The sequence below is a fragment of the Rosa chinensis genome, chromosome 5, assembly GCF_002994745.2.
Source record: "Rosa chinensis cultivar Old Blush chromosome 5, RchiOBHm-V2, whole genome shotgun sequence".
NCBI lineage: Eukaryota > Viridiplantae > Streptophyta > Magnoliopsida > Rosales > Rosaceae > Rosa > Rosa chinensis.
The window spans coordinates 27,800,008-27,812,446 of NC_037092.1; the positions used below are offsets into that span (position 1 = coordinate 27,800,008).

General features: G+C 37.3%; 1 protein-coding gene across 1 annotated transcript; it reads right to left on the reverse strand.

The window, feature by feature from the left end:
• Positions 1-1,525: 1,525 nt before the first annotated feature.
• LOC121049499 (E3 ubiquitin-protein ligase RMA3-like) lies at positions 1,526-4,485 on the reverse strand. Its single transcript, XM_040507034.1, has 2 exons — positions 4,326-4,485; positions 1,526-2,478 (listed from the first exon to the last, which is right to left on the reverse strand). The coding sequence occupies exon 2, from the start codon at positions 2,465-2,467 to the stop codon at positions 1,697-1,699; it is 771 nt and encodes a 256-aa protein (XP_040362968.1). The 5' UTR covers positions 2,468-2,478; positions 4,326-4,485; the 3' UTR covers positions 1,526-1,696.
• Between the last annotated feature and the right edge of the window lie 7,954 nt (positions 4,486-12,439).

Here is a 12,439-nt window from a genome sequence, read left to right on the forward strand (position 1 = left end):
ATCTCTTCATGAACAAAACGGAATTGCATTTGATATGATCGATGCAAGCAATTAGCCCATTTAACTCGAAGTTGCTAAGGTACAACTGTACAAGATGAGGAGAGTGAACGAAACTTGGAACTAGTGAGGAGCCACCCCCCAACCAAATAATCTCTAATTCCGAATTCAATAGGTTTGATGATCGTTATAACCTCTGCTGTAACAAGCTACGGCATATCTAAATTACTACAAAAAGCACTAATAGCACTATATCAATTCCTCTGTAATCCTGAGACACGCCATCCCTATATGACGGTGGCACCCTTCCACACCCTATCCAACCAAAATAAGAGGTGGATACCAATTAACTTCAATAAGCTTAGGTGCCCAACAGCGCCAAAAGCTTGACACTACAAAGTTGCATCCTGAAATAAAATTGAAATGTACGTTTTCATTTCTTATAGGATGAAAGATGAAACTGAAATTTTTCGAACAACGCAGTATATGGTGAAGAGTGTACGTTGATCTCGCTCTGTGCATATTGCATATAGTTAGCCGTATTTATTTGGTGAGTAGATACGTGGGCGCAACACAAAATCAAATGCACTGCTGGATGCTTGGTCTGACCCAACCTATTACTTCCCAGCAACAAATGGATAGACGCAGAGGAGCTTATACAAGTGGATACATAAAATATAAATACACATGGGGCAAATGGAAACTCTGTGGAGGCTGTACTCTCCTATTTTAATTTTAACCGAAGAAAAGAGCTGTCTTAGCTACATAAGTGGACAGATATCTATCTATCAATCAATTATCAATATTGAAAAGCGAAACATTCAAGCTTCACCAAAAATTAGATTGCTCAAAATACCCGTTAGTCTAAAAAATATTTATTATGAAATCATCCAAATAGTTATTTTAATAAAAGAAAAGGCAGAAAAATACATATTAAATAAATTTAAGAAGTGGGTCACAATTGAAGGGCGTTCATCAATCACGGATGCATGACATGACTGTATGAGTATGAGGCTAGTAAATAAATAAACAACAAAAATACTAAAATTGTATAAGATTCTCACTGAAAAAAAACCAAACATTTAACCAATATCTAGATTTAAATTGTACAAGTGAATCCAGTTCATGTTCCAACTTATTGGATATAAGTCATATAACCTATATAGTTGCGCAAGCAAATTCCAGACAGTATGCAAAGGATTGATGCTTCCCAATCAATCGGTGGCAAATATTTTAAAAAGATGTCTAGGAAATATGCTTTCTAGTTGAAGTGTTGAACCCACAGTTTCTTACTAACTACGAATCAGAGACTAATATATTTAGACCGAATAGTTGTGCTCTTCATTTTGCATATAAGACGATCAGTCCGTGGGCTGATCGAAGCTAAGCACGCTAGCTATAGCAGAACGCTATGCACTTGTACTAGATAATCCAGGGGAAATTTGGGGGTTACACAGTGGGAATTTACCATTAACCGTATGGAGTTACTAGCATGTTGAAAATAACAATCAAGGGAAAAACACTTCGATTAATAAGGGAAAAAAAAATGAACCAATTTAGCATTAGAAATTTTATGTACAGATGTCTCGATAATACAAGAGTCCTTCGTGCAAAATCTCTAACAGCATGTCTAATCTATAGGGACGGCCATTTCTTACAACTGTACAACAGCAAATCTACCAAAGAATATGTTCCGACTTCAGAACAAGAGAAGACACAAAATAAAGCAGCAGAAAAGAAAGATGGTGACTCTATTAAGAGATTTGTCAAGCTGAACTTCCTGTCTTCTCATCCTAGGACTGCTGGGCGGGTATGAATTCAAATAAGGATAAGTAAACAAATTTGTGTCTGAGCTGCCAAACATCCTTGCAAACACAAACTCTCCAACCATTCCTATCGTTGGATTGGATAAATGTGTCAACATCGTACTGCCAAGATAAGCTGATTCTGAATTTGTGGCATAACCTCCGTAAGAATAAGGGCTGTATTGATCATAAACTGACTCTGGATGTGTTTGTGCATGGAAATAATTTGAATGAAGTTGCTGTCTTGAAGGTGATGTAGGGCTAGTAGATGTAATCAAAGTGTCCAACCTAGGTGGTGGTCTACGTGGTACGATCAGATCCAAATTGGGTTTCTTTCCTTTTGGACCTGTACCACGGCCATAGAGGGGAACCACTGAGGATGGGGAAATGTTAGCCTTACAGACAGGACAGGTTTGCTGCAGCTGGTTTGTTTCATCAGAAGCACTCGGGACCTGAAGCCATTTGTAAATGCAAGGCCAGCAGTACAGGTGACCACAGAGTGTCACCACTGGTTCATGTGCTGAATCTAAGCATATGTTGCACTCAAAGCAGCCACTATCATTGTCCGAGACTGTACTAGGGGCTGACATTGATTTCCACTTCTTGACCGAAACATCTCCATCTGACTCAAAGTGTCCCTGAGGCTCAAAGAAGTTTTGTTCCATGGCGAGGTGTTCTGTTATAAAATAAAGTAACAACATTAGTAAGCCAATGCACACAAGAAGAGCAGAACAATTAATACCTACTCAAGTGAATCAAGTTCAAATACCAAGCGCAAAAGTATTCAACAGTTGTATCTAGATAAATTCACCTCCCCAAGAAAAGAAATATATATCATACTCAAAATGCCAGCAACTGACAACTTTCCCCAACCAAATTTCTAAACAAACACAAAGCATCTAGAAAAGCAGAAATGAATAAAACAAAGGAACAATCATATAAATTAGTGCATGGTTGTTTAACTTTAAAGTAACAAAATCACAAGAGGATAAAGAAGCATCAATTGGCACTGGCTCCATGATATTAAATTGGAGGAAATAATAATTATCACAGATAAGAATAATAATTATAAGGGACCCTACCTATCTTAGTACCAAACAATTGAAAAAAAAAAAAAAAAGACTAAAATTCCACCAGCATAATCATGGTTGTACCCTCAATTTCACTTTTATGTTTATACCACAGACCTCTATAATCTAAGGCCATACTCCCTTGCACCAAATTCTCAGTAATTTTTTTCTGTATCTCAAATAACAGATCGTGTAATAAGACCAAGACTATGTTTCTTCACACGGTCTAGGGATGAAGAGAGGTGCTGTTGCAATCTTAACAGTACTCAATCCTTTTGAGACAAGAACTTGTTCACCAGTACAAAAGATAAAAGGGGTCACTGCACTAGGTGAATTGTAGGAAATGCGACTTCAAGCACATCAACAATTTAACACAATTTTAACCTAGACAACCATTCTATCTTGCATCTGACTTCTGAGGGTTAGATGACCTGACTTGTTCAACTGTGAATCTTATTAAACTACTTAATACTTCTAGAAAAAGAAGGCCAAATTTCCCACTTGTTTTTCTCTGGATACAACCTAGTTAAACAAAAAAAATACTAACTTTTTTTCTACTGTCCTTAAAGAAATACAATAACTGTACAAATATTTAGGGGAAAAAGGGAAGGCTGAAAAACAATGTTGTATTCTCTCAGAAATGAAATTCTTGATCATCTACAAAATGGTTCTTGATCTGTCAGATGCATAGAAATATGAACTATACAAGACTTATTCTACTTGAGATCATAATGGTTATATTCCAAGTTTTAGCAGTTGCAGCAAGTAATATGAAGGTGGACTGGTCTCAGAAGGAAAAATCTACCTGTAACATATCCTACAAAGGCATTAAGATATAAGCCTGAAAGGGCATTTATCCTCGAAACAGGGGGCAAAAAAAACTATACATTAAGAGGAAATACATTATTCAACGGCAACTCAATTGAAAGTGAGGATGTCCATTGTTTATGAAACTGCTTAAAACCCTTCATAAACTCAATTATCTAGAGCTTACTGTTTCAGGATTGGGGTAGCTAAAGTAAGTCTAACATAAGTACATAACAACCTAAATTTCCAATTCTCCATAGCCAAACAGACTCTGCCGTCATATAAAATTCTCTCTTGTTCCTAGTTCCACAATTTCCCTTCATTATTTAATACATCTATCTTTGATAAGACACATGGCCAAAGAATTTTACATATCAGTTTCAAACAAGGGTTTCTTTCACAAAAAACTCGAAATGGGAAAACTCGCCTCCACAAGAGTCGGTTTCATTGAAAAAAAAAAAGTAAAAAGAAAAAACTCCGATCAAAACGCCAACAAAAGAAATCGACCCATCATCGATCTAATCAAGATAATCAAAATCAAAGAGAAACCCATCAAAGAAAACTCACAAATTCAAGAACTTTGGCACACAAATTCCGGAAACAGATCGAGAAAAGGTGGAAAAGGAATCAGAGAGAGAATGCTTACCGAGAAAGAGTTGAAACCGATGAAGGTAGGGAGTGTAATCGAAGGGAGATCGGAGCGAGCGAGAGCGAGAGAGAGATGTGGGTTTTTGGTTGCTTGCGTCAAAGAGAGGAGGAAGGATAATGGGTTGAGAGCGAAACAAGGAAGAGAGGGGTTTTTATAGAACAGAGGGAGTGTTGGTAATTTATAGAGGGGTATTGGCTCCCTGTTTAAATACGTAACAATCTAAGGAGTTAGGGGTTACTACACAAAGGGGAGAATATGACTGTACTTGTAACCGCGTCTCGTCATTGGTTTTTGGATGGTTCCAATTCAACGTCTTGGACCCGTCCTGTTTCAACTTTTTCTCAATTTATTCTTCTTCCCCAGTTTTATTTTTTCTGTTATGATCCTGAGTTAGTGATGGGATTGTGTGTCACGTGTGAGGAATTTGGTTGGAAGCTGAGAAAATTATATGCAGTAATTATTGTTACTAGGATAAAAGTCCATTATTTGTAGGTAAAGAGGTTTTGAATTTGACTTTTGTAATCGTCTCTACTCTTTCTACTATGATAAAAGAAAAAACACAAAATTACTAACCTCCTCAGTTGCACAATAGTTGTCAAGCTACACAGTTGTACCATCAATGAGACTCCAATGTAGCTTGTCGAATAAGCAGACGTCACAGGCTAAATGTCGCAATGTACCACGTATTGCTTCCTTGGAGAAGTGAACAGTCCTTTCCCCTTAAGTAGACACTAAAAAGACTGTTATTTATAAATCACAAATCTCCAGTAAAAATTATGGAGGGTTTCGATAATATCTGACATCATCATGGCTAATTGTTCATTTGGTTGTGAGTTGGATAACTCACGATCTTCTATTTTTATATGTAGATCTTTTATAGATGATCCAGAAAATGTACAATTTCGATCCTTAAAACCCCTTTTGGAGCAACATATCAAACAAATTGTTGCTAAACATGCATTTGAATATACTCTTTTAATTTAGGGTTGATTAGTATAGGTATAGAATTTAAGTTGATTTTGTTCACTTATTAAGGTCTAGCCTTCAAATTTTGCGTGAAGTTCTCAATTTGAGATAAATATTTAATTTCAAATTCTATATAAACCGCATGTGAAATAATAATTCGTTATGGAGCATATTAAACTCTACATGAAGATAATGTATATATAAACTAACTAAATAAGTTAATTAGTTACGAAACCCTAATGTCCCCATCAGTGGCGGATCCAGAAAAGTTTCTTAGGTAAGGCAAGATTCAAAGCAAACAAGAAAAACCCAACCTAGGTAAGGCAAGATTCATCTAGTTTTGCCCTTTTCTGCTATGTTTTAGGTAGCTTCCTTCAGCCAACATAAATAAATCAAGATAAACAAGAAAAACTCAGTCTAGGCAAGTGCCCAAGCTGGCCTATATGTGGCTCCGCCCCTGGTCCCCATGATGAATGACTAAAAGCATTTGGTCGATTCGACTCTTCTTAAATCTATTTGCACTGGTAACATGCAAAACACGAACCAGTCTATCTAGCTACAACTCTTGTAAATGTTTTACACATGTATGACATATGAGAGAGACTTCTGTACGGCACCCGCACCACGTGGCAATGCAGCAGCCCAATCAGTGCCCAAGCAGGGAGGTATTTTGAGTATTTTACATTAAAAATCAGGGACACTTTCGAAAAAGAAAAAGAAAAAAATTCTAATCGGAGGGCCGCATTGCCACGGCAGCCCGGCAAGAATTTCTCATGACATATGCATTCCCATATGTAAGAAAATTACAGTACCCAATGGGTCAAAAGAGCCAAGCAGCCAGTTATGGTGGACCCACCATCGAATCACCAAATGCCACGTACGACTTCCTAATTTTCCTTGATTAAAGGAGCCATGATGAAAGACAGAGAAGAAAACTCTGTTAGTCAGGTAAAAAAAACGACGATGGGGAACACGGTTAATGGGTTAGTGCATGTTACTACCCTTGTTTTTGACAAATCTATGCGAGGCTGACGAGGTGGCTGAGACCAACAGCAAATACCATTGACCATCGAGAAGAATGTGACTCGAAGTTTAAAGAAAACCCTATAGGGTTTGATATTTGAGGGCTCTGCTGACTAGGACCATTATCTTCTTCCCCCCAGTCTTTGTCTGCAGCATGTGGGTTTGGATCTGAGATTATGCCAACCTTGAGAAACAAGAAAAAGATACTGATGATATTTAATTATTTATACGTGGCCGTCGAAGTGTGTATAGAGCCGTTATGGTTTGCGGCGCTGTTCATGGGTCTCGGGCTGTAGTCAGTCCCAGTGTCCTATACACATTGGTTTTGAGACGTGGTTTGTGATGGCTCGAAAACAACGGGTGGTAAATCTGGAACCTTCTTGGGATTAAAAATCAAACATTTCCAGAAACAACCAACTTTTCTAAACCGTTAAGCAATGGCACCCTGATTCCAGAAGCTTTTAGCTTAAATTAAGCTTAGAGAATAGGAAATTGGATAAAACCGTCAGCAGCAAAAATAGGAATGTATGGAAAATGTTTGGGCAGGTAAATAACTTTTGGAAGCAACCGACAAATAGTATCGGTCACGGGTCACTATACCATATAATCGTACCTAATAAGTTTGTATTTTGATCACCGCTACTTTTTAGTAATAACTAGTTGCTAAGCCCCTGCAGAAATGCGGGGTAGACTTGCAACATACAAGGGCAAAATCGTTCAATCATATTTAATGAATAGTGATTTGGGGTTTACCTTTTAATATAGAGCATAATGTTCTTAGTGTTGCGGTTTGTAGTGCATCAATTGCAATTTACCATTATAAATACGAACGGTTCCGGTTTGACAGATTCGGTCCGTTCATGTAAATTGTAGTTTTGGATGCCTTAACGATCACCAAATTAGCTGAAATTTTGCAGAGGTGATATATACATTTGGACCTAAAAACTGAACGGTTAAGATGTAAAAATGTGGCCGGAAAGTGGTTGAAAACAGAAAATCCGTACCAAAATTTCGGTACGGATGTCCGCACCTGAGAAAAATCCAATATATATATATATATATATATATATATATATATATATAATAGAGAGAGAGAGAGAGAGAGAGAGTTTTTGAAGAGGACGTCCGCAACCTAGAAAAAGTGCGGACGTCCCTCATTTCTCCGCGATCAAGCTTCGACGGTTCCGAATCTGTCGAACTGGAACCGTTTGTATTCATTGTTGTAAATTGCAGTTTTGAATGCCTTAACGATCACCAATTTGGCTGAAATTTTGCAGAGATAACTTATACATTAGGACCTAAAAACTGAACGGTTAAAATGTAAATGTATGATCGGAAACTGGAGAAAAAATGAAAATCAGTACCTTTTGCTTAGGTACGGATGTCCGCACCTGAGAATGGCTATATATATATATATATATATATTTATATATATATAAATAGGTACGATCATCAATTTGGCTGAAAATTTGCAGAGATGATCTATACAGTAGTACCTAAAAACTGAACGAACGAGATGTGGATATGCGATCGAAAACTTGAACTTCACACGTTAATTTCAAAGCCGAGCTCCGCTCTGCATAGGATCTGTATATATATATATATATATATATATATGTATATAATTTTTTTCTTTTCAAATAATGGTTTGGTACTTCAGTACCTGAACTATTGTTATGTCGTACTTCTCTTCTTTCTTTTTAAAGGAAAGACCTAGTCTACTTGAATTTTAATAAGAGTAACCCATCAAAGAAAAAAAAAAAATATATATATATATATATAAATATATATATATATATATATATATATAACTCGCTTAAACCAATCGACGAACTGAATCTGTCAACCTGAACCGCACTAGTTTTAAGGCAGTTATCAAAGCCTTAACGATTATCAATTTGGCTGAAAATTTGCAGAGATGATCTATACACTAGTACCCAAAAACTGAACGGTCGAGATGTGGATATGCGACCGAAAAGTGATCAAAAACTCAAACTTCAACACTAATTTTCAAAGCGGAGCTCCACTCTGGATAGGATCTGTGTGTGTGTGTGTGTGTGTGTGTATATATATGTATATGTATATTGCAAAGTGATAAACATTTATTTTAGGGATAATGACCATTTACACAATTTTAGGATAAAAATTGCCCACTTACCCAAACACTCTAAGAGATCATTTTCCTAATATCCAATTAATTATTTTTTTAATTTCTTTTTAGGGCATTTTTGCCCTCCTTTATCACTTAGAGAAAGAAGTCAGTGGAGCCCTTGCCGGACTTCTGTGACCAATGGCCAGCCGCGGACTTTGGCGACCGGAATCCGATGAATGATCACCGGAATCCTGCAACCAGTCACCGAAATTCTGATTCCGGCGTCTGAATTTATTGCCCCCTAATAATACCGAGTAACTATATTATTGTCCCCCAATAATCATATTATTGCTCCCTAATAACAAGTTCATTGGGGATCAATAATTAGTGAAAAATGAAGATGTTTTTAATTTTGAATGTTTTAATAGGTTTATTCAAATAAATAGTCATATAATTGTCCCCCAATAAACATATTATTGCCTCCTAATAATCATATTATTACCCTCCAATAATCATATTATTGCCCTCAATAATCATATCATTGCTACCCAATAGACCCCAATAAAAGCCAATTACACTATCTTCATTAGTAAATTGGTTTCCAACTCTCTCTCCTCTATCAGACTCGAAAAAAAATATAAAAAAATAAAAAATTCTTCCTCGCCTACAGCAGCCTGCATGCCAGGCTGGGATTCCCAGGCCACTACCTTCCCAGCCTTGCCATTGGCAGGCACAGCAGCATCCCACCCCCCTCCACCCACCGCTGCTACAATAGCCCAGTCAGCGCCCCCTTGGCCTGCCCACTACCCGTGCCCCCATGCGCACTGCCCACTGCCCCGTGCCCCGTGCCCTAATTGTTGATCTCGTGGTGCTGGAAAGCGACCGTGGGACTAAAGTTCTAGAGGCCGAGTCGCTGCCAAAGGTGAGCCTGACCAAGATTGATTTGGAGTTGGTGCATGTGATCAGCGAGGGATGGGCGAGCCAGTTAAGAGGGTTCATGAGGGAGGACGAGTACTTGCAAAGCTTGCACTTCAATTCGTTGAGAGTCAAGGACAGATCTGTGGTCAACATGTCATTGGCCGGAGGTGGGTGGAGAGAGAGAGAGAGAGAGAGAGAGAGAGAGAGAGAGAGAGAGAGAGAGAGAGAGAGAGAGAGAGAGACCAGAGGTGGGAGGGAGGGAGAGAGGGAGAGATTGATGAGGGGGAGGAGAGAGAAAATATATAGGTCCAATTCGTAAATATTTTATTATGGGTTCAAGTTATAGTTGGATTATTTGTTGAAAAACTATTTATTTGATAGATTTCTAATAGTGGATCTCACTCCTAAATTGACTATGCAGACCACATTAACATCACATCATAAAACATAGATCATATATGAGCCATGTCAACAAGTTAAATGACTCAATTGTCGGAAGTCTAATAAATTGAACCTATTAGATCAAAATTGAAAGTGCAGGGGTGTTCTTGATGAAATTAGAAGTTCAGGGACTGAATTGATTTTGGACCCAAACTACAGGGTAGTAATCAGTATTTAGCCCTTATTTTATTGTCTAGTTACTTTTTCTAAGGCGAAGTTATCATTTATTTAACTTTCAATTTTAATAGATTTTTTTGTTAGTGGAATTTTTGTCAAAGAGAAAAATAAATCTTAGTGATGAAACGATGATGTCATTGAACTTCAATTTTGACCAAAAAGAAAAATATGAACTTCGACCCTTATGTTGAGCTAACATTAATGGTTTGAAACACGAACCTATATGAAAGGAATTCCAAGATTGTAAGGAATTCCGAGAGAGAGAGAGAGAGAGAGAGAGAGAGAGAGAGAGAGAGAGAGAGAGAGAGACCAGAGGTGGGAGGGAGGGAGGGAGGGAGAGAGGGAGAGATTGATGAGGGGGAGGAGAGAGAAAATAGATCGAAGAGAGAGGGAGTCTGAGAGAGAGATATGTAATTTATTAATTAAAATAGGGGTAAAACTGTCAATGAATGTTAGATTGGGTAAATATGGTTAAAAAACTCTTAGTGAAGTAGGTGGACAATTTTTAAGTTGAAAATGGGTAAGTGGTCACGACCTCTTTATTTTATGAGCTAAATACCGGTACCCTGTGGTTTAGGTCCAAAATCAATTCAGTTCCTGAACTTCTAATTTCATCAAAAACACCCATGCACTTTCAATTTTGATCTAATATATAGGTCCAATTAGTAAATATTTTATTATGGGTTCAAGTTATAGTTAGATTATTTGTTGAAAAACTATTTATTTGATAGATTTCTTATAGTGGATCTCACTCCTAAATTGACTATGCAGACCACATTAACACCACATCATAAAACATAGATCATATATGAGCCATGTCAACAAGTTAAATGACTCAATTGTCGGAAGTCTAATAAATTGAACCTATTAGATCAAAATTGAAAGTGCAGGGGTGTTCTTGATGAAATTAGAAGTTCAGGGGCTGAATTGATTTTGGACTCAAACTACAGGGTAGTAATCAGTATTTAGCCCTTATTTTATTGTCTAGTTACTTTTTCTAAGGCGAAGTTATCATTTATTTAACTTTCAATTTTAATAGATTTTTTTGTTAGTGGAATTTTTGTCAAAGAGAAAAATAAATCTTAGTGATGAAACGATGATGTCATTGAACTTCAATTTTGACCAAAAAGAAAAATATGAACTTCGACCCTTATGTTGAGCTAACATTAATGGTTTGAAACACGAACCTATATGAAAGGAATTCCAAGATTGTTATACAACTTGTAAATGGATATGCACAATTGAAAAGATTCCATAAAAGGACGAAGTAAATTGGCATGCTCCTTGTGCTTTTCAATTAAAAGGTTAATACGGATGGTGCTGCTCGTGGGACGTTAGGGCTTGCGACCTATGGAGGTATTTTTCATGATCACTTGGGCAATTGTATGAGTTGTTTTGCTGGTTCCATGGGTATTGTTACTGCCCTGGAAGCAGAGCTTCAAACCATTATTCATGCAGTTTCAATAGCATTAGGAAAATGATGGACTTCTCTCTAGATTGAGTATAATTCAGCGATAGCAATTTACTTTCTTGCGAATAAAAATTGCTCAGTCCCTTGGCGTCTAAGTGTTGATTGGGTCAATTGTTGTACTATTCTCTCCTATATGCAGATTCGATTTTCACATATTTATCGAGAAGGGAATCAAGTAGCTGACTGCTTAGCTAACTATGGGGTGGATCATGAGGGGCATTATTGGTGGGACTCTTGCCCTCCTTGTGCTTCGGCTGCCTTTGTTCACAATCTGTAAGGTTTACCGAATAGCTAATTTTCGCTTGATAGATTTCATGAAAAGACAGGCTTGGGTTATGATGGTCTCTGCTGCATGGTTGCTGAGGCACTATATGTGTGTTCCACATAAGTGGTTGTTGCGTGGTCACATATATATGCATGGTTATTGCATGCTCTTCTTCTATTCATCAGTTCGTAACTATTTTAGCTTAGTGCTCACTTTGAGTACTTTACTTCATTTTGTTCTCAGAGAGGTTTTGGTTCATATCCCCCTCTCGATCTCTTCTTGTACTTTCTTTTCTTTTATTAATAAAATAAAATAGAGAGACGGGCGGGAGGTTTCCGGTTGCGATGATCCCTTTTCTTTTGAGATTGTGGGTGAGTGCTAGTCACTCCAAATTGGCTATTGCAGAAGAATTAATATCGTTTAATCCTCTATTAATTTATTATTTTATTTTTTTTAAATTCCATAAGATGACGAATGCCTCCATGAGCAGAATGAATGATTTTGTCGGTGAGTACTAGTACTCGATCAGTGCTAATATATTCAAAATTAAGTTACGTTTAGAACACTATATAAGTATATACAAAAGACGTGTAGGCCGGGGTTCAAATGTCTCATTCAACTACTCTAAGTTTACACTAGAACCATACAAAAAAATCACATATTTTCCAGATCGATGATTGTGAGTTGTGGTAAAAGATAAGATCGATGGGGAGACAGTGGAATGTCAAAGCTAGGTTGCGATCCTCCTAATCCACGTT